Consider the following 20,823-nt stretch of genomic DNA (forward strand, 5'->3'; position numbering starts at 1 on the left):
ACATATCATTATGTAATCAGATACGATACATAATATAACATATAAATGGTATGTAATCAAACCAGCCATTTTTATATTTTAAACAACTAATCAAATCTGATAGTATCCCATATTTCCATTTAATATTTACTGAATTTTCAAATGCTCCAAAATTAAAATGTAAGTATTAAAATACTTTAAAAATTATAAATCGTTACAGGCGTCGCTAATAATCAACCACGTGAGCAAAAAGCGTAAATAACTGCGTAAGTGAAGTTGCCTAAACAAGTAAAATAGAACTCGAAAACCCGTGAAAATAATTACGCAAGTGAGATTTTGCCGAAACAAATAAAAAACAAAACCCAGAACTCTCACTATCAATAAATCATACTTTATAGTTTATACTATTAAAATTAATTAGTCAGTCAATCTTGGACATTAAAAACTTTAACAAAAATAATATAAAAACATGTAACATGTGTATATGCCATCTGTACACATATATATATATATAACCATAAAGTGTGTACACACACAAAACGCCACGCCAACCCAAAATAAAAAAAAAAGACGTATTTCTCTTCACTCTGATCATCAAACAATCATAATTTCACAATACCCATATCACAATTTGCCCCAAATTCGTCTTCTTGGGTCCAATTTGAACCCTAATTGCAGGTACCCATATCCGATTCCTGTCGAATTCGGTTAATCGGTTTCAGGGTTCTCTTAAAGATTTGATTTTGATGCGATTGGTGCTTTGAATCGGAACAAATGGTTGGTTAATTATTATTTTGTGTTGCAGGGGATCATGGACAGGTGGAGAAGAAAGAGTGATAAATGTAATCAAGAATTTGGAAGGACGGATTATAATAATAATTATTATAATAATCCCTACAGAAAACCGCCTGTTGGTATGTTTTTTGTGACTGGTGTTTAAATTTTATAGAATTTGTTTGTTTGTGAATTTGTTTGCATGCATTTGGGTGTTGAAGATTGGGGGTAAAATGTGTAAAGGAATCACATGCAGTTGGTGGGTTATTAATTGTGTGTGTTTGTTTGTTCATGTCAAATTTATTAAAATATTATTGAGTTTTACCTAACCCTATATGCATGTTCAAATCAATGTTTATTTGATTTTAGGCATTTTCAGCATTACCCTTTTAAGAGATTTTTTTTTTATAAAATATGAGAAATTCATTATGAATGCCCTTTGGTTAACAAAAAAAGAGTTTGAAAATGCATGATTTTTTTTTTGTCTAAATGATTTTTTAGATTATATAATCAAACATTACATCGAAATAGAAGGTAAATGGTAGTTCTTTTTGGTTAGTAAAACTAAGTCTTTTGAAAACTACGTTCATAGATCTTGGGGTCATAGACTCACAGGCCGTAGCATTACAATGCATGACCTGTTGGACTCGACTAAGTAGTTTCATAGCCTCAAGGGGCAAGGAAATAGAAGTATGAAAATATTAATGTTGAATAATGGTGATCGCCTCTAATCCTTTGTGTTGTATTTTGTGTCAAAATCATTTGTTGTTGAACATAATTCACTATTAGCTTAATACCTTTATGTTAATAATCATTTGTTTGATTTCCCTTTTTTTGTATGATAATTACTTAAATGTAGTTAAGTAGTATATCATTAACATCATGATGCTTATATTGTTGAACATAAATCACTACTAGCTTAATAATTTTATGTTAATAATCATGTGCCATAATTTGTTTCTCTTATTTTTTTTGGACAATTTGGGTGATAGCGTAATATAGTGTTGTTATGTGTAAGAACGTTGCTTAAATACGAATGTGGTATTAGGGTTTGTAAGTTCATTTAAAGCAGAAAGCTTGTTGGGGTATCTTTTAAAATACAAATGTTGTTATGACATCAATATTTTGAGCGGGTTGCGTAAAACATTTATGAATCATGTGGAGTACTGTAAAACGAATTCTTTGATATTTTTAGTTGACGAAGTAGAAAGTAGTTCACTGTAAATTTTGTTTCTATAAAACATTATGTTAGAAATTGGCAAAATTTAGATGTGCTTAAGCGGAGCAGTTCTTGGAAACACACGTGTTATTGTTCATCTTTTCGACTTAATGTTGCATGGTTTATAAAAGGTAACCGCGTTTACTTTAACTGAAAAATATTTTATCGCGTGTTTCAGGTGGGAACCCAAATTGGCAACCAAGCGTTCCCTATTGGGAGAAAAGATTCGTCTCATTAGTCGGATCTTTCTCATGGAAAAAGTTCTTGGAAGCAAAGGAATTCACTCATCTTTACGACAACGTATTAAAGTGGGATGATTCTGCAGGAAAAGAAGCGTTCCACACCGCAAAAGATACATTCCATGCAAAGTTTCATGGTCTCCCGTGTGATGACGCGTTTCATGATCCAGATTTATACATTGACAAGATCGATTGGAACGCTGACATTGATCATGGTTTGATTAAGGATTTTGATAATGAGTATGTGGTTCATGATGACGGTAGTCCGCGTGAGCCGGTTGTTATCTTTGATAATATGCTTCCCGACCCGTATAAAGATTACTCGCCTTATGGTTGGGGCGATAGTGATGATGTGAAGAAAGATCAAAGTGCGGTGAATTGGGATGATTGTATAGATCATGGGAAGATTATTTGGGATAGTTGTAATGATAATAATGCTTGGTGGGATTGGAATGAAAATGATAATGATAATAAAGAAGGTGATCAAGGTAATAATAATAATAATAATTATGTTTGTAACAATATGAATAATAGGAGCTTTCATGGGAATAACAAGAGGAGGAATAATGGGAACTGGAGGAAGTCAACGGGTCAAAGATATGAAAGTCAAAATGGTCATGGGTCGGCTTTTCAAGGGCGTGGAAGTCAACGTGTTCGTGTGCACCAGTGAGTCCTAGGTTCAGCAGGATGAGTTGCAGATGATGTTTTTGTTTTTGGTAGTTTGTATTGAAACTCTTTTTGAGTGATGGTTTTGGTAATGATAGAAGAATGTGGGAGAGTTTAGATGGTAGTTATACATGGCTTGTTTTCAATATATCATTATTTTAATGACTAGTTCTTTTTTTAGCCTAGTTTTTGTGATTCTGTTTTAACACGAAACCTGTGGGTTTGGGTTTAGTCTAAACAGGTTCGGGTCATTTTCAGGTCGAGCCTGCGAACACGTTTAGCTAAACGAGTCGTGTCCATGTCAACCTGGCGGGTTCATGGGTCGACTTATCAACCATTTATCTGTTTTTTTTTAATTTTAATTGTGTTTTATATAATAACTAAAACTATTTTGTTATATTTTATGTAAGAAATTGAAAGTTTGAAAATAAATTAGTAAAGTTTAAACATATTTATCCGATTTTTTTAAATGTGTTTTATATAATAACTAAAACTATTTTGGTATACTTTGTGTTCGAATTTGAAAGTAATTTGTAAAGTTTAAATATAATTGCTTAAAAATAATAGATAACAAATAATCTTAAAATATATATTTTATGTCAAAATTTGGTATCACTTTGTTTTTTTGTTTTTTTATCAAATCTTCAATGATCTTGGTACCGGTACAAGTAACAAAAAAGGTGAATCGGTTCAGGTCCCAGTACATGTACCGATACGCGATAGCTACCAAAGCAAGTCTTGTACCGAAATACCCGTATCGATACTTGTACCCATACCATACCAACAAATTCAGTACGATACCCAATATTAACATTGGGCAGTTATGATACCAGTCTCAACCCTGTTAATGTGACATAACTTTTGTTTAATATGTGACATGATTTTCGTATTTGTGTAAACTTTCCCACCTTTGTGTCCGACTAACCAATAAACACAACCCGTTTAGTAGCCCTACAAATTAGTAGCTTGTTAGATATGTCATATGTTCAAAGAGTGTTTTTAGGTCCTGAAAATCGAGGTGCAAAGGCTACCTCTTCACATAGGCGTTATTTTATATATAACCAAATAGGGATTATCTACAACCGAAAGTCGCTTTTTTTCTATATGCATATCGCAGAGATTTTTCTGATCAAGCTTCTTAGAACTAGACACACGAAAGATTCAAAATACTAATTTGGTAATAATCTAGAGAAAGAAGACTGCATTAACAAAATTTATAAAGAAAATGAAGATAAACACCTACTACTACAAAAGCAACAACCTTAACAAAGTGCTAATATTTTCTCACTTCATCTAGTGATATCATCAAAACCGCACTTTGATCCAAGTAATCCGTCAAGGTTACAACTTAAGAACAAGGCCAATAGGACAATGATCACTTCCTGCAACATCCGGGAGAATGAATGCATCATGAACATTGTCTGCAATTGATTCTGATACAAGGAAATAGTCGAGCCTCCACCCTGTTCATCATTCATTACCATAACACCGAACATATAAACATAACATATTACATAATGATGATAATAATCATACATCAGATGAGCTTAAAACATACAGCAATAAAATACCTTTATTGGTTTTTCTTCCACCATGTCTGAAACCCCAATAAGTATAACCAACGACATTAGGATGCTGCTTCCGGAAGGTATCAACAAAACCCTTTTTAAGGAAATTTTCCTCGAATGATGTTCTTTCTTCAATTGTAAAACCAGCACTTCGTTTGTTTCCCTATAATATTAAAACAATAATATGAATTATAAATCTATTCATAAATATCGTACCCAATTTAGTTAAATATGTTAACTTCTGCTTATAGTAGGGATCACTTACTGCAGGATTGTAGATGTCGATTTCTTCATGAGCACAATTTAAATCACCAGTCAAGATCACCGGTTTTGACTTTTCCAGCTCCTACAGAAACAAATTCATCACGGATTTCCAACACTTCAAAAACAGAAATCATATACAAGAGTACAAGACAATAAAAAAATATTATATAACTCAGAATATTTTTAAGATTTGGGGAAATATACCTTTATGTAACTGCTAAGACTAGGATCCCAGTCGGTTATCCTGTAAGACTAGGTTCAACAAGCATATAAAATCATTACTTTAATGATAAAGAAATTAAAAAAAAAATCGATATTTTACAAGTTTGGTATATTTACCAGCCTTTTAAGACCGTCACCAGAATTAGGAACATATCCGCTTATTAAATAAAACGAATCGAATTCGGTTGTCACGAGCCTTCCTTCACTATCATGGTCGGGTATGCCAAGTCCATATTTAACAGAAAGTGGTGGTATCTATCAAGATTTGAAAATATCAAGATAATAAACAAGGTCAATGTTTATAGTAATGATGTTGCAACGAGGAATGATCATACCCTAGAGATGATTGCAGTACCAGAGTAGCCAAGCTTAGAGACACTACAAGTCCAGAAGCTATTGTCATATCCTTCTAGAAGACGTTGTTTTATTGCCTCTACATCTTTCTCCTGCTTTCACAATTAAACAAAAAAATATTAAAGAAATTATATATAACGGAAATGATAACCGTAGCCCTTATCTGGCTATGGTTAACAGCTTTGCAGTTATATTATATATTAAGGTTAATATCTTAAAAACCAATATCCTTTCTTTTTCCCACAAAAAAAAGTGCTTTTTCTAGTATCTAAACTTGCAGTATATACACGGAAAAGTCACAAGCTTGTTTAAACTGCACGTACTGTTGATTTTGTATTTTTAAATAATGACTCGTTAACTCTTAAATTGGTCCGAATTTGAAGAAGTGACATTAACATTTTTGCAAAAATAATGATGATAATAATAATAATAATAATAATAATAATAATAACAATAACTAAATTAAATTACATTATTATTTTGACCAATTAAGAGTTAAGAAGTCATTATTTTATAAGTCCTTCAAAAGTATGTGAGTTGCATACAGATTAAGGGACTTAAATATACGAAAACTAGTTTAATGACTTTTAGTGTAGTTATTAGAAGTTGCGGGACTTTAATAGATTAAAACTAGTTTAGGGACTTTGTTGTGTAATTAATACACGACTACACGCTGAAGGACTTCAATATACAAAAGTTAGTTTTGTGACTTTTTCGTGTAGTTTTTACAAATTGTTTAATATACTAATAAGATTAGATTGAGGAACTTTATCTTGGAAAATGTGATTAATATTTGAAATAAAACACAACCAAATTGTCATGGTCATAGGTAAATGGATTGAAATTGCAATTTCTAACTTGCATATCATGTTATGGATATCAAGGGAAGAAACTTGCCTGTAATTTGGTTTCTTGCAAGCAAAGTACATCAAAATCTTCTCGTTGTGCAAGTTCCAATGCAGAAAAGCTTTCCAACTTTAGTAAAGCCCGTAAACCGTTCACATTCCAAGACATAATCTTCACATGTTTTGTATCACCATTAAGAGCAGACGGCCTCATGATTTTAGGATTATAAGGTACCCATTCTTTTTGAGGTTTCTTGTGAGCAAGAACGGTCCATGGTTCAACTTCACGTTCTAAAACATCATTCTTGTTACCGTTTTCAATATCCTTAGAATCTTTCAAAGTGATGTTTACATCTTTTGTGATTCGTTTTGCTCGTTTCTTGATACCCTTATCTACAGAAACCGTGCTTGTAACCTCAGTATGTTGTTCAATGCATAAACTCTTTGCCTTCCTTTTTGAACTTTTTTCATGGGATTCTTCTTGTTCAACAATCTCTCGAGAATCTTGGTGTATAAATAATAAAGATTATTGTTAACAAATGTAGAGAGTATTTAATAATGTACAACTACAAGAGTGAGTACCATCAACTTCTTCATCAAAGATTTTCTTTAACGTGTTTATGAGATCACGTTTAGAACCTTTTGTTGAGCCCCCAATGCTCCTACAATTCAAAAACCTCAATAAAGATACTTAGGTCATAAAAATAATGTTGAAATTTCTTTCCTTTGAACTAGATCCTTACATGATAAAAGTAAACAATAATTAAAGCATACAAATTTAACCAACCAAACGGATTACCAATGTAGAAGTTACCTCAATTTTGTTTTTAGTTCTTGAACCGTCATTCTTTCAATAGCATCATGCTTGTTGCTAGGACTTGAATTTTCAGTAACTCTACCTTTTGTTATGGTTTCCTGCATTGCATTAGAATTTAAACAAACGTGATGAACACCACAACACTCTTCCACATGTACAATATATGCATTGTAAAGACAAGATTAGAAAAATTATAAGAAATTTTATGACCAACTTAATAACATTTTAAGAGCAAGTTATAGAAATCATTAAACTTCCAAAACCAATATAAACAGCATTCAGCCACATAGCATTGCACAGATACCATCATATGTATCCAAAATATGTTGTGGAATTTCAGAAATAACAACTTAGTGGTTCCCAAAATAATAAAACTCAGACGAGATCAAGAACAGGTATGTGACTGAATTATTGTGAACCAGAGAACGAATATACGACCCAAAAGAACGAGATATCAGTTTAGGCTGGTAACTGCCCCATGGACCCCCGTTCGTCAACATTGTAATAAACCGAAACAAGTGTGCACTCTGCACCTCCTGACTTGTTTGATGTATATTATGATACTTACATTGGTCGACAAGTCAATCCAGTTACATTAAAATATGTTAAAGTATTTAACAATGTATTGCAATTTCATCAACCCTAATTTCTAAAATGAATTGAAATGAGAGTTGATAATGTATTATAAGTTAGATGAATCAGTTACAGTTACCTCTGGTTGAATGCTTGATGAATTGTTCATATTTGAAGAAAGCCTTTGACACCTAATTCCTCTAGGGTTCATACAAATCAAAGCTCCTATCTTTAAGCTCTTCTGAGTTACTTCAATCCTATACACACATAACAGAACAAAACAATGTAACCTAATTATTATTATTATTATTATTATTATTATTATTATTATCCATCAATAAAACAATAATTCCAGGGTTGAGAAATGTGATTGATACCTTTTGTGGTGGATAAAGAAATTTCGAAACCCTAAAATTAAGGTTTGATTCATGGGATGGATGGAGATGACTAGATATTAATATTTAATACCACTGCTGCAATACCCAGCTGCTCATCTTCAACCTCAACTTCATTTTCATTCGATATGTTTTTAAGAGTTTTATAAAAACATATTTTTATAAATTTATATCTTTGTAATTTTTTTTATATAAAATAGTATATTGTGTGCGAAAGATGGAGCGGGATGGGATGGGACGGGACGGGACGGGACGTGGCGGGTTTTAATGGGCACGTGGTTGAGATGGAGATGACGTGGAGAGACAACCGGGATGGAGATAAGAGATGACTTGTGACGACGGAAGTCATACGTGTAAATTATTCATTTAGATTTGTTATTTGTAGTCTTTGATAGCAATTGTATCATTTTCATTTATTACATTAGAAAGGTAGAAGCCAAAATATGTGGTGGTGGATCCATGAATATTTTCAGTGGGTTCACTATGTTTTGATATTTAGATACCTGACAACTTGATTTATAGATTTTTTGGAATCCGGTTGAGTCAATTTATAGATTTATGAATCAGCTCGGGTCAATTTAATATAATTACAAGGTAATTAAACAACACAATTAGAGAGAAAAATATAACCTTTAAAGATAAATCGAAAATCGTACTCTCTATAGCATATCTCTAGTGACGTTCAATATAAAAACTAGTTAATCGTGTGCATAGGATTGTTTTATATACTAATACAATGAAAAGTCATGAAGAATAGAAGCAAACATGAATAATCTATACCATATTATTTAAGGTCGATATAAGTTGATTAAAGTTATATTAAAATTCATGAGTGTTTCTTTTGTAAGTAAAAATGTATCAATTTATTTAAGAATGTGTTTGGTCGACTCGATAAGAAAAATAACTTTTAAAAGCAAATGATTGCTAAAAGTTAAAATTTTATTTTTAAACATCATATGCATATAAAGAATTTTTTTTATGCAATTTCCTTAAATAAAATATATATGTGGATACATGAAATACAAGGTAAAACCCAAGCAAACTATAAATATTTTGTTTATTAAGATCTTAACATTGTATTTTCGAGTCTTATTTTAGAATACAAAGTAAAAGAAATAGAAGGAAACTAAAGTATATATGTTCATGAGTTTTTTTTTTTAATGAAAGAAAATGAAAATAAAGAAAAACTTTAATACTTTCCTCTCTTAACTTTCCTTCAAAATAGAATGATTTAGAGAGTAAAAAATTTTGCCTTTCTTTTTTTTTTCTTTTGAGCTCTTAAACACGAAGTTAAATAATATTTTAAAAGAATACGCACATGTTAGGATGTTACATTTAAAATGGAACCAACTAATTGTGTAACTTAAAAAGGTTGCTAATTATAAATACCCTAATTTGAAGTGTGTTTTTCAAGGAGCACAGCTTGTGTATAATTGGCTCTATAAGCAACTCGTTTTAAAAAAATTGTCTTATTTTACTTCTAATGTTTCAATTCATCTATTAGGCTAGCGGTATGACACCGCTCACTAATCCACTGTCGTTGCCTTCACTGCTACTCCTCTTTTACCTCTATGGTTCTATGTTCCTTCGCCGTTGCGTGGAGATCACATTAGTTGCCTTGTTCTCGCCAATGTGTGACCCTCATGACAGCCACAATCATCACCAACCGCAGTGATGCGGTAAATAACCATTAAGGAAAAAATACCAAGGGAAGGGCTAAGGTGAGGAGCAGAGGGCGCCTTAGGTACAGCCAGCATATGCTCAAATATCATAACCGTGAGTTATCGTATTCGATGAATATGATTCACATATCATCACATTTTATAGAAAGGAATTGCAGTTGAACACACATTCTACTTATGGATAAGATCACAATTCATCCTGTATTTTGTGTATGCAGTAACTAAAATAATCATTATAATATATAAGCAAATTTTCATATTAAGACATAAAGCTTGAAACAAACAGGGCTCGGGCTCTTTTAAGTTAAACAAGCTGAGCTCGAGCTTACACAAGCTCAGGCTATGCTCGCTTACTTCCCTAGAATCCCCAAGGCTCGACCAAAATTTTAAGCCATGCGTACCAAAATAGCATTTCCAAGAGTAAAACCATATATTCACATATACTCATCAAATAAAGATCACAGAATTCGTCCTGCAAGACAAGACGCGATCTTACATTGTATACCTGATAAAACCAATGTTGACAAATAAGCCGAGTGCATCAATATGAAACAAGAGCCGTAAATAATATCTGTGCTCAACCTGTGAATCTAATCTACGCCTAAAATGTACATCATGCTTGGTTATAGATCGGGAGCCATTCATACTAAACAATCATTCATATATCATCATCACCATCATCATATTCGGTTGGAGGTGGGAGTGGTGGAACTGCAGATAAAACGTTGTCCGATGCGTCTAGAACTTTCCTACCAGTCAAATCAACTTCTTTTGTTTTGTCACCATTCTTCCCTTCATAGGCTTTAGAGGAACTATTATTATTGTCAGTGACAAGCGACAGATGATCCGCCCCAGATTGTGCAGATGCAATTAAAGAAGAGAATGTGCCGGCTTCTCTTAATCCTTGAATAATTACCTATTGAAGTAAGAGACATGAAGAACATAAGAAACTAGAAAATGGGTACAAAACTAAAAGTCAAAAGAAACTGGACTTGCCATTGGAGCATGAATGCGGGTCAAAATTCCCTTCATGAGTTTCATGTTTAAAGTTTTATCAGTCCACACAACATGCTCACGGTACCTGCACATCAGCGTGTCAAGATATGATTAAAAAAAACTAATTCAACTTTTATAAACAATTAGTGTGCCATACATGATTAATAAATGCAGCTTTCAAATACACTAAAGTTTCTAAACAAAATGATTTAGAAGGTATTATGCATTAAAATTGAACTTTTGACATATTAAACTTGTTAATCTTAAGGTAATTTGGTTTCGATCTATATGTTTGACCCGTCTGTTTTATCTTTAAAAATTAACTCAAGTCAACTGTTCATAAGTTAATGGGTCAAAATTGTCACCTGTACTACTCAATAAGTAGAATGCAATAGATGATTGGGTTCTAAATATGGTAATGTCTATGTAAAATGTCAAATGCAAAAGCAAAAAGACTATGGAATCATTTCTAAAACATTAACACAAATTCAGTCAGTATGCAAAAGCAAACTGACTAGTTTCTTTCACATATGAAAACGACAAGCAGCTTACCAGCTTAGCATCTCCTCCTCAGTTGCAGTTGATGCAATAATAAAAGCCTGCAGCACAAATAGCGGATATCATTAATGGTATGAAAAATATAATATCGTAAACGGATTTATACTCCTTAAAAACAACAGAGCAACCCAAATATGGCTGTTTATTGAGATCACAGAAATTTGTTTAAACAGAAAGATCGAATTTTTGTTTAAACCAATAATTAAACCTAGCATGGATATGCAATCACATGGTTCTTGACAATTATAAGAAAATGCACATATATTCCAACACTTAAGATGTTCTAATGACATAGCAAACGTTTCATTATTGAGAAGTTCTCATATTAAGATTGTTTATTTGCTCATCATCAGTCTTTGGAAATAACTTAACGATATGAATTCTGGTGCACAACTTTTCATAGTTTTACCTACACGTATCTAAAACCTAGCAAGAAAAATCTTGACCTTTGAAAAAAAGAACAAAACAAGCATAAATACTTACAGATCTGTCAAAGTCCAACATGAAGCATCTTTTAACATCATCTTTTGTAGGTTTGCAGCCACAACGGTCACGCCTTGATGTCAAATCTGAAAATTTGGTGTATGTGTAATGCAGGACAGCAGCCTCATCCAACTTTATCTCACTAAACAAACGCATACAAGTTACTAAAGATACACAAGTAAAATATGCAATCAAAAGGAAAACAATGCCTTATGTGGTGAATAATAATATAAAAAGATATGGTCATTACTTTGGAGTCTTCATGTAATTGTGCCATCTGTGTGCACCATTAGGACGAAGATGATGTTGAATACGAGTTGCAGCTTTCCCATTTCCATAAGTTAAAAAGTAGTTAGGGTTACCACGAGTTGACTCTTTGTAATTGCCAAAGTATGTGTCTTTTGGAAGATGGTCGTAATTCTTCTTGAACATTGAAACCTGGAAATAAACAATTATTTCCAACTCAAAAAAAGTAACTGCTAGTTTTATAATCATTTAATAGAATGAATGACGGGTAATGAACAATATCCTACTGCAGTTTCCATCTTTCATTGTTTATTTCTTTCAAGTTTAGCTATTTCTATATATATATATATAAATATATGCATGTAAGTAGCAAAAGAATTATGTACCTCACTGAAAGGATCCTTTATGTCATCTCGCTCTACACTGCTCTCCTACAAAAGTGAGTATAAACCACTTAGTAATTAATGGATTGACTTAAATTATATTTGTAAAAAGTCAACCAAAGTGTATTTTTAACTTTGAATGCACACAACCTATTATATCATTCTATTTAAGTATTTATATTATTATAACAGCGGTAGTGAATATAACTTACATAATTTGGAAACACAACCATATCAACATATTTTGGGACATCTGACAAAAGCTTTCTGAGAGAGTATTCACGAGTGCCAGCTGGATATATCAACTCATCAGTGTCCAAATGCAGGATCCAATCCATGTCAGCTTCCTAGAAGTAAACCAGCAAATCATCATCAACTTCATCTTAATGTTAATGCAATTAGAAATATAAATAATAATCATACCCTTGCCATAACGATAGCCATTTCCATATTAAGAGATTGTTTGACAAACAATTCATAGTTGCAAGGTTTGTAAAAGAAGCTTGACAACCATGTCTCATTCCATATTCGACTGAAGATCAAAACATGGATTCATAAGCGTCTAGTAATACAATTAAAGAATAAGAAGATCATCAACACAATTAACCTCTTGGCTTGTTGTTCTTCAAGTTCTCTTGTTCTAAATATCAACTTTACATCCTGCAAACAAATTAAGTAAAAACTATTTATTGGAACGACGATATAAGTTTCTTCAAGAAGCATAAAAAGACAATACGTGACAAGAACTCACAGGGATAGACTCTAAAACTTTAGATACACCTGGAGATGCTGCTTTCCCTTCCACAAACAAAAAGAAATTTGATACACCAATAACTTTATGATAAAAAATCCATGGTAATATTTGGTCTAAGCCCGCAGAAGTGCTTGTTGTGATGCATATCTGCAATTAGAACATTGCAGATGCCATTAGTCTTATGGAAGTTTTTTTCTATTATAAAATGATATAAGTTAATTTCAATCTCAGATAAAGAACTTAACCTATACTTGAAATGAGCAAGTGGCTATTTATGTTCAAAAGATCATTAAAACAGTAATCCTACTATCACAATTTCATAAACAGATCTCATAATAAACAGCCCTAAATATTTCCAATCCCTAAATTCTAGTAAATCACAGTCAAAACCAAACCCTAAGCCATACTTCAAAAACATCCATGGTAATATTTTCTTTAAGCCAGCAGAAGTGCTTGTAGTGATGCATATCTGTGATTATAACATTGCAGATTCCATTAGTCTTATGGCACATGAACAAGTGATCTAAAACAACTATTTATGCTAACTTTAATCTAAGTTGAAAATTTTAACTTATCCTTAGGCTATGTGTTATGGGTCATTCGCCTCATTCTCCATCACTTGCCATCCTTTTCCTCCCAAAACCCTAATTTTCCAATTCGCATTCCCCACTTCAATCCCCCCAAATCAACCCAGATCCAAGTAATCTAACCCTAAACCCTTCTTCCTAGCCATTCTTTTTCCTCCCAAGTAGCCAAAAAAATAACAACGAAAAAAGAGAAAACTGGTAAAGAACCTCCGTGAGCAGTCACGCGTGACCTGAGGGACCGCAGCCCGGTATTTGCGTGACCGTCCCCTCCGTGACCCAAAATGATCCACACCCAATAGCCTTAAAATGAATCAGTGACTAATGTACAAATTTCAACAAATGCACTCCGAAAACCTCAAAACATACTACAATAGGGCACTACCACTGTCTAATTAACACATTAACTGCAATTTAACATTAAACATTTTCAACTTCAATAAAATAATACTCAATCCCTAACATGATTGATTGATTTCATAAACAGATCTCACAATTTGCATCCCTAAATTCAAGTAATTCACAGTCAAGACCAAACCCTAAGCCTCAATTCACACATTACCTGCAATTTAGCATTAAACATTTTAAACTTCAGTGAAATAATAATAATAATAATAATAATAATAATAATAATAATAATAATAAACAGATCTCACAATTTCCAATTCTTTCAAGTTCTGGTAAACCCTAAGCCCTAATTCAGTCAAATCACATACAAAGCAAATCAATCAGAACAAGAATTAGAAAGTGTAAACTACCTTAGGTTTAAGATCGGACGTATAATTAAACTTCCAATCCCTATAATACGGAAACGTAACAGAGCGGCTTTGCCCTAAGATCTCGGCACAGCTAGACGACGACGACGACGATGATTTAGTGGTAATGCGATCGGATGACGTGGAGGCATCCATACCGGGGAACTCAAGGCGGTCCTTGGGGGTCCAGCGGGTGGTGGGATCGTCGATTTCGCCGCGCCATTGAAGAGTGCGAGAGATAAGGGGAGGAGTGTGAGTAAGAGTAGGATTTAGGAATTGAAGATGTGAGAAGACGGTGGAGATGAATGTGATGGAGTGGCTCGGGTGGAGGAATAAATACCTGCCATTGATGGTGATCGATGAACAACAAGAAAGAAGAAGATGATTGTTGTTTCAAGTGTGTCTGTCTTTATAAATGGAAGGACAAGTCAGGTGTTTTGTCGTTGGTGACTTTGGTCAGTGTTTGTTGCTGTCAATTTTATATTATTATTATTATTATTATTATTATTATTATTATTTTACCAGTCTCCTTACCCTACTCTGTTCGAACTTATTACGTTGTTTTAGTCAGGTCTATGCTAGTTTTAGTGTTTGGCTTGAACGTTTCCTCAGAAACCATACAGCCAAATAGAGGTGTACAAAAAGCACAAACCTAGAACCGGACTCGGAAAATAAAACCAAAATTGGGTTTTTTAATACCGGTTTCTTACTACTCGGCCCCACTTGTAGGATACGGATAAGGTAGACATTTTAGTACCAAAATTCATACTCGGTATCGGACCCGATTTTTACCCGGTAATTTCCGAAAACCGAAACATTGTGTTATATTTTATGATCTGTTGTCTTTTTTTAGTTATAATTGTGTCTTTTGTTCATTTTCTTCATTGTGATTTTTCGTCAATTTTTTAAATCTTTTTAATTTCTTTTTATTTTTTTAACGGAAGTGATAACGGAAACATTTTATTCTTTTAATTTTTTTTTTGTTTTTTATTTATATTTTGAGTTGTAATTTTTTTATAATTTTTATGAATTTAATTTTAAGAGGTTTTTGTATAGTCACAAATCCTTCTTATTTTTGTCTCCTTTGTTTTTTAACTTTACCCCCTTCTTAGCTATTGATTGTCTCTAAACAGTTTAATGACTCATTTGTAAAATTAAGAATTGTTTTAAATAGTTACCTTTTCAAATAAAACAAGGTTATAAATGCTGGCTTATAAAAGTATTTAAAATTTATACTATTACCATATTCTTCATTATTTTATTCCATAAATGCCTATTGTGTCAAACATATTTGCAATTCCATTAAATAACATAAAAGTACTTTAATTAGAATCCTTCTTGAAGCAAATGTCCCAGTGAGAATTTTTCATTTTTTCAACAACACAACATAACAACCCAACCAACATATTGGCTTCAAATAGTTGTAACTTGTAACTTCAAAAGTATCATGACTCTTTCGACACGATCCCAAAATCTTTAAAAACCCTACGGTTGTCGAATCGAATGGTGTTCAATTTACACCCAAAAACAAGCTTCCTGGTGCGAATGTATGTCACCTCCTCAGTAGCTTTAAAACATCACCAACAAGATGCAACGATCCCGTCACAAGAACCTGTAAACACAAGTAAATGTAAATCCCAGAACCATTATCCGGACACCCCCAAACATAACATTTTCGAATGTTGCAAACATTACCTGAAGCCTAAGTGACGGGTTGTCGCGTGCAGACTTTCTTAAAAAAGAAACCGCCATAGGTAACGAAGGGAACACCGCACTGCAACTAAACTTTCCGTTTTCTGGATTGCAGTCAGAAATTTCATCATATAGGAACGACGACTCGGTTGGCGGAATAACTTCCGTTTTCGAATTATTGTTAATTCCGATGTCTGCGAGACGAATGTTATTATATCAGGATGTTAATTCTAATGGTCTGCGTAAATTGTGACTTTTAGGAAAAAAATAACGATGAAAACCTTTTTTATGAATAATTCTTTCCCAGACTCTCTGGAGGTTGAACTGCCATGCGAGATCTTTCGAAGGGGTGTTTATAGGGATGTCTGAGTTACCAGAAGTAACCTTGCTGTAAGTTGAGATACTTGGCACGAAAATTGCTTTTGAAAAATCAGAACCTACAATATATTTGGAAATGCATTGAAAAAATAAGAAAGTCAATATGTGCTAAATAGTTAAATAGTGATATGATAACAGAATAAAAATGATGGAAAGAAGATGCAAGTCAATGGGTTCATGAAACAATTTTCGATTTTTTTTATATTTTTTTGGTTTTTTAAATGTTTTTGAAGATGGGTGCAAAAAGACCAAAATGCCCTTTTTAATACATTTGCACCACGCGTAAGATAATAATGGACCAAGAATGATGGCAAGAAAACGTAAGTGAATGAGTTTGTTAATTAATGTTCAGAATTTTTATTTTTTTTATTTTTGTTTGAGGCATGTGCAAAAAGACCAACATGCCCTTCTTTTTAATACATGATGGGCTAAAACTATGGCAAGAAAATGCAGATGAATGGGTTCATATAATAATGTTCGAATTTTTAGTTTTTAAGATGTTTTTTGAAGATGCATGCAAAAGACCAAAATGCCCTACTTTTTTATACATGCGCCCAACATGTAAAATAATAATGAACTAAAAACTATGGCAAGAAAATGCAAGTGAATGCGTTCAAATATTAATGATCAGTTTTTGTTTAAAAATTGTTGATAACTGGTGCAAAATGCCCTTCAACTCCAAACTCCTACATATGACCAAATATTAGCAAAAATAATCAAACTTAACGGTGGAAATGTGGAATAACTTGATCATGCATTTGAAACTACTTGCACTAACGTGCAGTTGAAACTATTTTGTACTCAAAACGTTCAAATTGAAACTTTTGTACAGCAACAGACTTATTTATAATGAAATATTATATAAATTTACAACTTTGCCATAAAAAAGAAATACCTGCAGAGGCACATATATCCACAAGTTTTGGAAGAATAACTTCTGGATCTCTCACCTCCATGCAATTAAATAACAGAATCTGAAAGATAAAATTGTTAAAACAAAATCGGAGACGATGATGAAGTGTGATGTGAATTACTAAATTACCCTTTTGGATATTATTTTAGGCTCTTCTTTATCATTTGATTGTTGAATGTAACCATTGCAGCTATAAGACTCTTTAATGCCTTCATTTTCAGATAATAATGACACGGGTCTATGAATCTTTTCGTTGACCACATTAGAAAACCATTTGGCACATGCTTCCATGCTTTCAGGGCTATGAGCTCCATCCAAGTAGAATATCAACTCCCCGTGACGACTATCATCCTTTTTCATTTTATTATTTAAACCCAAAGAAACGTCATGTACTATTTGAGCTCTTCCAGAAAGATGTGCTGTTGAAAGACCCCTTAAAAATGCCTCTGGTAGACTATCATCTGCAATATCCTGAGCTCACATACGATTTTTAAAAAAAAGTTAAATGACTATTTTACCCTTTCACCACAGGTAAGTGGATGATAACTGAAGAAGAACCAGAAGAATCAAGGGTGTGTATTAAACAAGAAATGTTTGGTGGGTTAGGGTTTATTTTATTTTATTTTATTTATAATTGTAGGGGTAAATTGGTCATTTTCGAAAAACTAAAAGAAGATTTTAATGTCAGTTTGTGGAAATGAAGAAATTTGTGACAAGCCTTAAACGTAAAGGATGATTCGTGTAACTAACGAAGATTAAGGATGAAAAGAGTAATTTGCCTTTTGTTATTTATCAATAGCTAGTGTCGAATATGATTAATAAATCATATTACTTTGTTAATAATCCAAGTTTTTGAATAAAATTAGGAGCTTCTATAATCTATACACTAAACACACTTGGGCAACTTTTGACCTGTTCGACCCACCTTTGACCCGTTAGAACTCACATGTTTGAAGAGTTTTTCCCATTCTCCTTTAGTATTCAGCCAGCTTTTACAAAGAGAGACCGCAAGGCCCGCATTCATGAGCTGGTGATCGCCAGATAGACTTAGTTTGACACCATTTAACCTCTTGTAAGTAAGCGGTTTTGCTACTTCCAATGGAACCTTCAAATGTCACATAATTACATTTGTCAGTTTCAACCGAAAAAACAGATAAACTCTTGTATTATAATAATAATAATAATAATAATAATAATAATAATAATAATAATAATAATAATAATAATAAATAATAACAATAATAATAATAATAATAACAACAACAATAATAATAACAACAACAACAATAATAATAATAATAATAATAACAACAACAACAATAGTAATAATAATAACAACAACAATAATAATAATAATAATAACAACAATAATAATAATAATAACAACAATAATAACAATAATAATAACAATAATAATAAAAACAATAAATAACAATCAATCAATCAATCAATCATACCCAGTGAATAATAATAAGAATAATAATAATAATAACAAGAATAATAATAATAATAACAATAAGAATAATAATAATAATAATAATAATAATAATAAGAAGAAGAAGAATAAGAATAATAATAATAACAATAACAATAACAATAACAATAACAATAACAATAACAATAATAATAATAATAACAATAATAATAATAACAATAACAATAACAATAACAATAATAATAATAATGAGTACCTCCAATTCTAGTGCTCTTTGTTTAAGAACAGCCATTGCTTCCGGAAGTTGAGGTACCGTGAATGCAGGAACTTTAGGCTTGAAAAAAAAAATAACACCAAATAATTTCAGAGATTAATTTCCATGTACATGAATAAAAAAATGAGTAAAACTATAAGAAAGATATATCTACAGTAGTTTGAATATACCTACTTCTTTGTACCTTAAAAATCCCAGCTTTATGCAAAGCAATTTTTCCCAATGTATCTCCTACACATAATATATAAACAATTTAAAAAAAGTAATTAACAAGCCTTCATAAAGAGAGGTATGCATGAAATAACTGACCTAATATTTCCATGTGATCAAAGCCAAGAGAAGCGATGCCACACACGACAGGATCTTGAATCTGCAGTGTTTAAAAATCCATTTTATAAGATTAATATCGGTTTATTTTACAAAGCCAGAATAATTTAAAGATGAACTGAAGATGTGGTTACCACATTGGTTGAATCAAGTTTCCCTCCAATACCAACTTCAATAATAGCAACGTCTACCTGTAAAAGGTGTTGATTAACTTTATGTTACATTTATAAAATTGTAAACTTATAAGCAAGAGTAGCGACAAATAATAATGTAAAAACTTACCTTTTCAGATACAAATATCTTCAACCCCAATAGAGTGAGAAACTGAAATAATGGAGGCATTGGCAGGTCCTCCGTGACGTTTTCCTGCCAATTTGCATATTCAAGAACCGAACTTTACATGTGAAATTACAATACACAATTTAAGTAAAGTTTACTAGTTTTAACAATATTAAATAATACCTTCAGCTGGTTCCAACAACCCCAAAAATACAATAAAAACTGGTCTTCAGATATTTCCATCCTACATAGTTGTCGCTCGATAAAAATGTAATCTTTATGATCTTTATGAGGTAAATGTTTGTAAAAATAATAATGAGATACATACCCGTTGAGACGGAACCTTTCTTTTACATCAATTAGATGAGGAGAAGTAAATAGGCCTGTTTTAAACCCACTCTCCCGTAAGATTGCTTCACAAAACGTGCATGTTGATCCCTAAAATATAAACTTTATCAAACAAAATAAAAACATGATAAAATTTTGTCCAAAATTTGTTCATGTAAATGAATAGGAGCACCTTTCCTTTAGTTCCAGCAACATGAATAATGTTAAGGTCAGCGATTTGTTCGTTTATGCCTAATATCTGAAACTCAAATTTAAGATGACGTATAATATGTTTTTGATTAAGTGTGATTAAATATATTGAGAATGAAGTTACCTGTATATACATGGACATTCTCTCCAATTTTGTGTATTTAGTGTCTGTATTATTCAAAATTCTATCACGTTTTTTACGTGTTATTAGAGATGAAAGTGCTTCCATGGCAGCTTCGTATGTAAATGATGAATGACACTCTTGTGTGTTACTATTTCTTACGGTTATCACTGTTTGAGATGACATATTTGCATGTTGTAACCCTGAAATATTAGTTACATAAAATTGTTGTTTTCAACAACATACCATAAGATACATGTAGAGTAAAAATGTAATCTTGATATGTTTTGTACCGTTTTGTTGTATCTTCTCGAGCGATCGAAATGCTTTCAGGCCGGTGACATCAAAGGAATTGTGACAACATGAGGAATATCTATTTTCCCATGTCACTTTATTAATATGTAGAAAATCCTTAAGTATGCCTTGCCTCATGTATGCGTTTGGGTGTACAAGCATTATATAAACTGTTCCCACAAGTTCAACAATCAGCAGTCAAATTATGAACTCAAAA

The 20,823-nt window shown here is 32.2% G+C and overlaps 4 protein-coding genes across 6 annotated transcripts; 1 reads left to right on the forward strand and 3 right to left on the reverse strand.

Moving 5' to 3' along the window:
* Positions 1 to 336: 336 nt before the first annotated feature.
* Positions 337 to 3,001, forward strand: LOC143560431 (uncharacterized). Its single transcript, XM_077048733.1, has 3 exons — positions 337 to 657; positions 785 to 893; positions 2,151 to 3,001. The coding sequence occupies exons 2-3, from the start codon at positions 791 to 793 to the stop codon at positions 2,879 to 2,881; spliced, it is 834 nt and encodes a 277-aa protein (XP_076904848.1). The 5' UTR covers positions 337 to 657; positions 785 to 790; the 3' UTR covers positions 2,882 to 3,001.
* Positions 3,002 to 3,993: 992 nt separating this feature from the next.
* Positions 3,994 to 8,011, reverse strand: LOC143560448 (DNA-(apurinic or apyrimidinic site) endonuclease, chloroplastic-like). The gene is made up of 11 exons (XM_077048747.1): positions 7,898 to 8,011; positions 7,660 to 7,777; positions 6,945 to 7,045; positions 6,713 to 6,792; positions 6,183 to 6,634; positions 5,267 to 5,377; positions 5,049 to 5,186; positions 4,914 to 4,961; positions 4,711 to 4,791; positions 4,449 to 4,608; positions 3,994 to 4,340 (listed from the first exon to the last, which is right to left on the reverse strand). Exons 1-11 carry the CDS (start codon positions 7,948 to 7,950, stop codon positions 4,219 to 4,221), a joined length of 1,464 nt encoding a protein of 487 aa, XP_076904862.1. The 5' UTR covers positions 7,951 to 8,011; the 3' UTR covers positions 3,994 to 4,218.
* Positions 8,012 to 9,937: 1,926 nt separating this feature from the next.
* LOC143560447 (glycosyltransferase-like KOBITO 1) lies at positions 9,938 to 14,767 on the reverse strand. The gene is made up of 11 exons (XM_077048746.1): positions 14,360 to 14,767; positions 13,015 to 13,164; positions 12,871 to 12,923; positions 12,687 to 12,795; positions 12,476 to 12,610; positions 12,267 to 12,311; positions 11,885 to 12,072; positions 11,635 to 11,776; positions 11,146 to 11,192; positions 10,594 to 10,678; positions 9,938 to 10,513 (listed from the first exon to the last, which is right to left on the reverse strand). Exons 1-11 carry the CDS (start codon positions 14,510 to 14,512, stop codon positions 10,256 to 10,258), a joined length of 1,365 nt encoding a protein of 454 aa, XP_076904861.1. The 5' UTR covers positions 14,513 to 14,767; the 3' UTR covers positions 9,938 to 10,255.
* Positions 14,768 to 15,670: 903 nt separating this feature from the next.
* LOC143560450 (folylpolyglutamate synthase-like) lies at positions 15,671 to 20,823 on the reverse strand. 3 transcript variants are annotated; one of them, XM_077048751.1, is made up of 16 exons: positions 20,606 to 20,823; positions 20,316 to 20,515; positions 20,175 to 20,240; positions 19,983 to 20,092; positions 19,838 to 19,898; positions 19,658 to 19,741; positions 19,510 to 19,566; positions 19,358 to 19,418; positions 19,233 to 19,279; positions 19,031 to 19,108; positions 18,286 to 18,444; positions 17,469 to 17,810; positions 17,322 to 17,400; positions 16,330 to 16,485; positions 16,052 to 16,242; positions 15,671 to 15,968 (listed from the first exon to the last, which is right to left on the reverse strand). In XM_077048751.1, the coding sequence occupies exons 1-16, from the start codon at positions 20,766 to 20,768 to the stop codon at positions 15,909 to 15,911; spliced, it is 1,914 nt and encodes a 637-aa protein (XP_076904866.1). In that variant the 5' UTR covers positions 20,769 to 20,823; the 3' UTR covers positions 15,671 to 15,908. The 3 variants fall into 3 exon arrangements, with proteins under 3 accessions (XP_076904866.1, XP_076904865.1, XP_076904864.1); XM_077048750.1 differs by having other exon boundaries at positions 18,265 to 18,444; XM_077048749.1 differs by having other exon boundaries at positions 19,838 to 20,092.

Source organism: Bidens hawaiensis, unplaced genomic scaffold (assembly GCF_021521415.1).
Source record: "Bidens hawaiensis isolate Kalapana, Puna unplaced genomic scaffold, B.hawaiensis_p1.1 tig00020332_1, whole genome shotgun sequence".
Lineage (NCBI taxonomy): Eukaryota > Viridiplantae > Streptophyta > Magnoliopsida > Asterales > Asteraceae > Bidens > Bidens hawaiensis.

Excerpts from the sequence above, each read along its gene's own strand:
- LOC143560431 (XM_077048733.1), top strand. The coding sequence starts at position 791 with ATGGACAGGTGGAGAAGAAAGAGTGATAAATGTAATCAAGAATTTGGA. Across the intron at positions 894-2,150 it reads CTACAGAAAACCGCCTGTTG|GTGGGAACCCAAATTGGCAA; the intron begins GTATGTTTTTTG and ends CGCGTGTTTCAG.
- LOC143560448 (XM_077048747.1), bottom strand. The coding sequence starts at position 7,950 with ATGAATCAAACCTTAATTTTAGGGTTTCGAAATTTCTTTATCCACCAC. Across the intron at positions 5,187-5,266 it reads GTACTGCAATCATCTCTAGG|ATACCACCACTTTCTGTTAA; the intron begins GTATGATCATTC and ends AAATCTTGATAG. Across the intron at positions 4,341-4,448 it reads TGGAAGAAAAACCAATAAAG|GGTGGAGGCTCGACTATTTC; the intron begins GTATTTTATTGC and ends AATGATGAACAG.
- LOC143560447 (XM_077048746.1), bottom strand. The coding sequence starts at position 14,512 with ATGGATGCCTCCACGTCATCCGATCGCATTACCACTAAATCATCGTCG. Across the intron at positions 12,924-13,014 it reads AAGTTTTAGAGTCTATCCCT|GATGTAAAGTTGATATTTAG; the intron begins GTGAGTTCTTGT and ends ATTTGTTTGCAG. Across the intron at positions 10,514-10,593 it reads CCCGCATTCATGCTCCAATG|GTAATTATTCAAGGATTAAG; the intron begins GCAAGTCCAGTT and ends TTACTTCAATAG.
- LOC143560450 (XM_077048749.1), bottom strand. The coding sequence starts at position 20,768 with ATGCTTGTACACCCAAACGCATACATGAGGCAAGGCATACTTAAGGAT. Across the intron at positions 20,093-20,174 it reads TTGCTGGAACTAAAGGAAAG|GGATCAACATGCACGTTTTG; the intron begins GTGCTCCTATTC and ends TTTATATTTTAG. Across the intron at positions 19,280-19,357 it reads TGATCACATGGAAATATTAG|GAGATACATTGGGAAAAATT; the intron begins GTCAGTTATTTC and ends TATTATGTGTAG.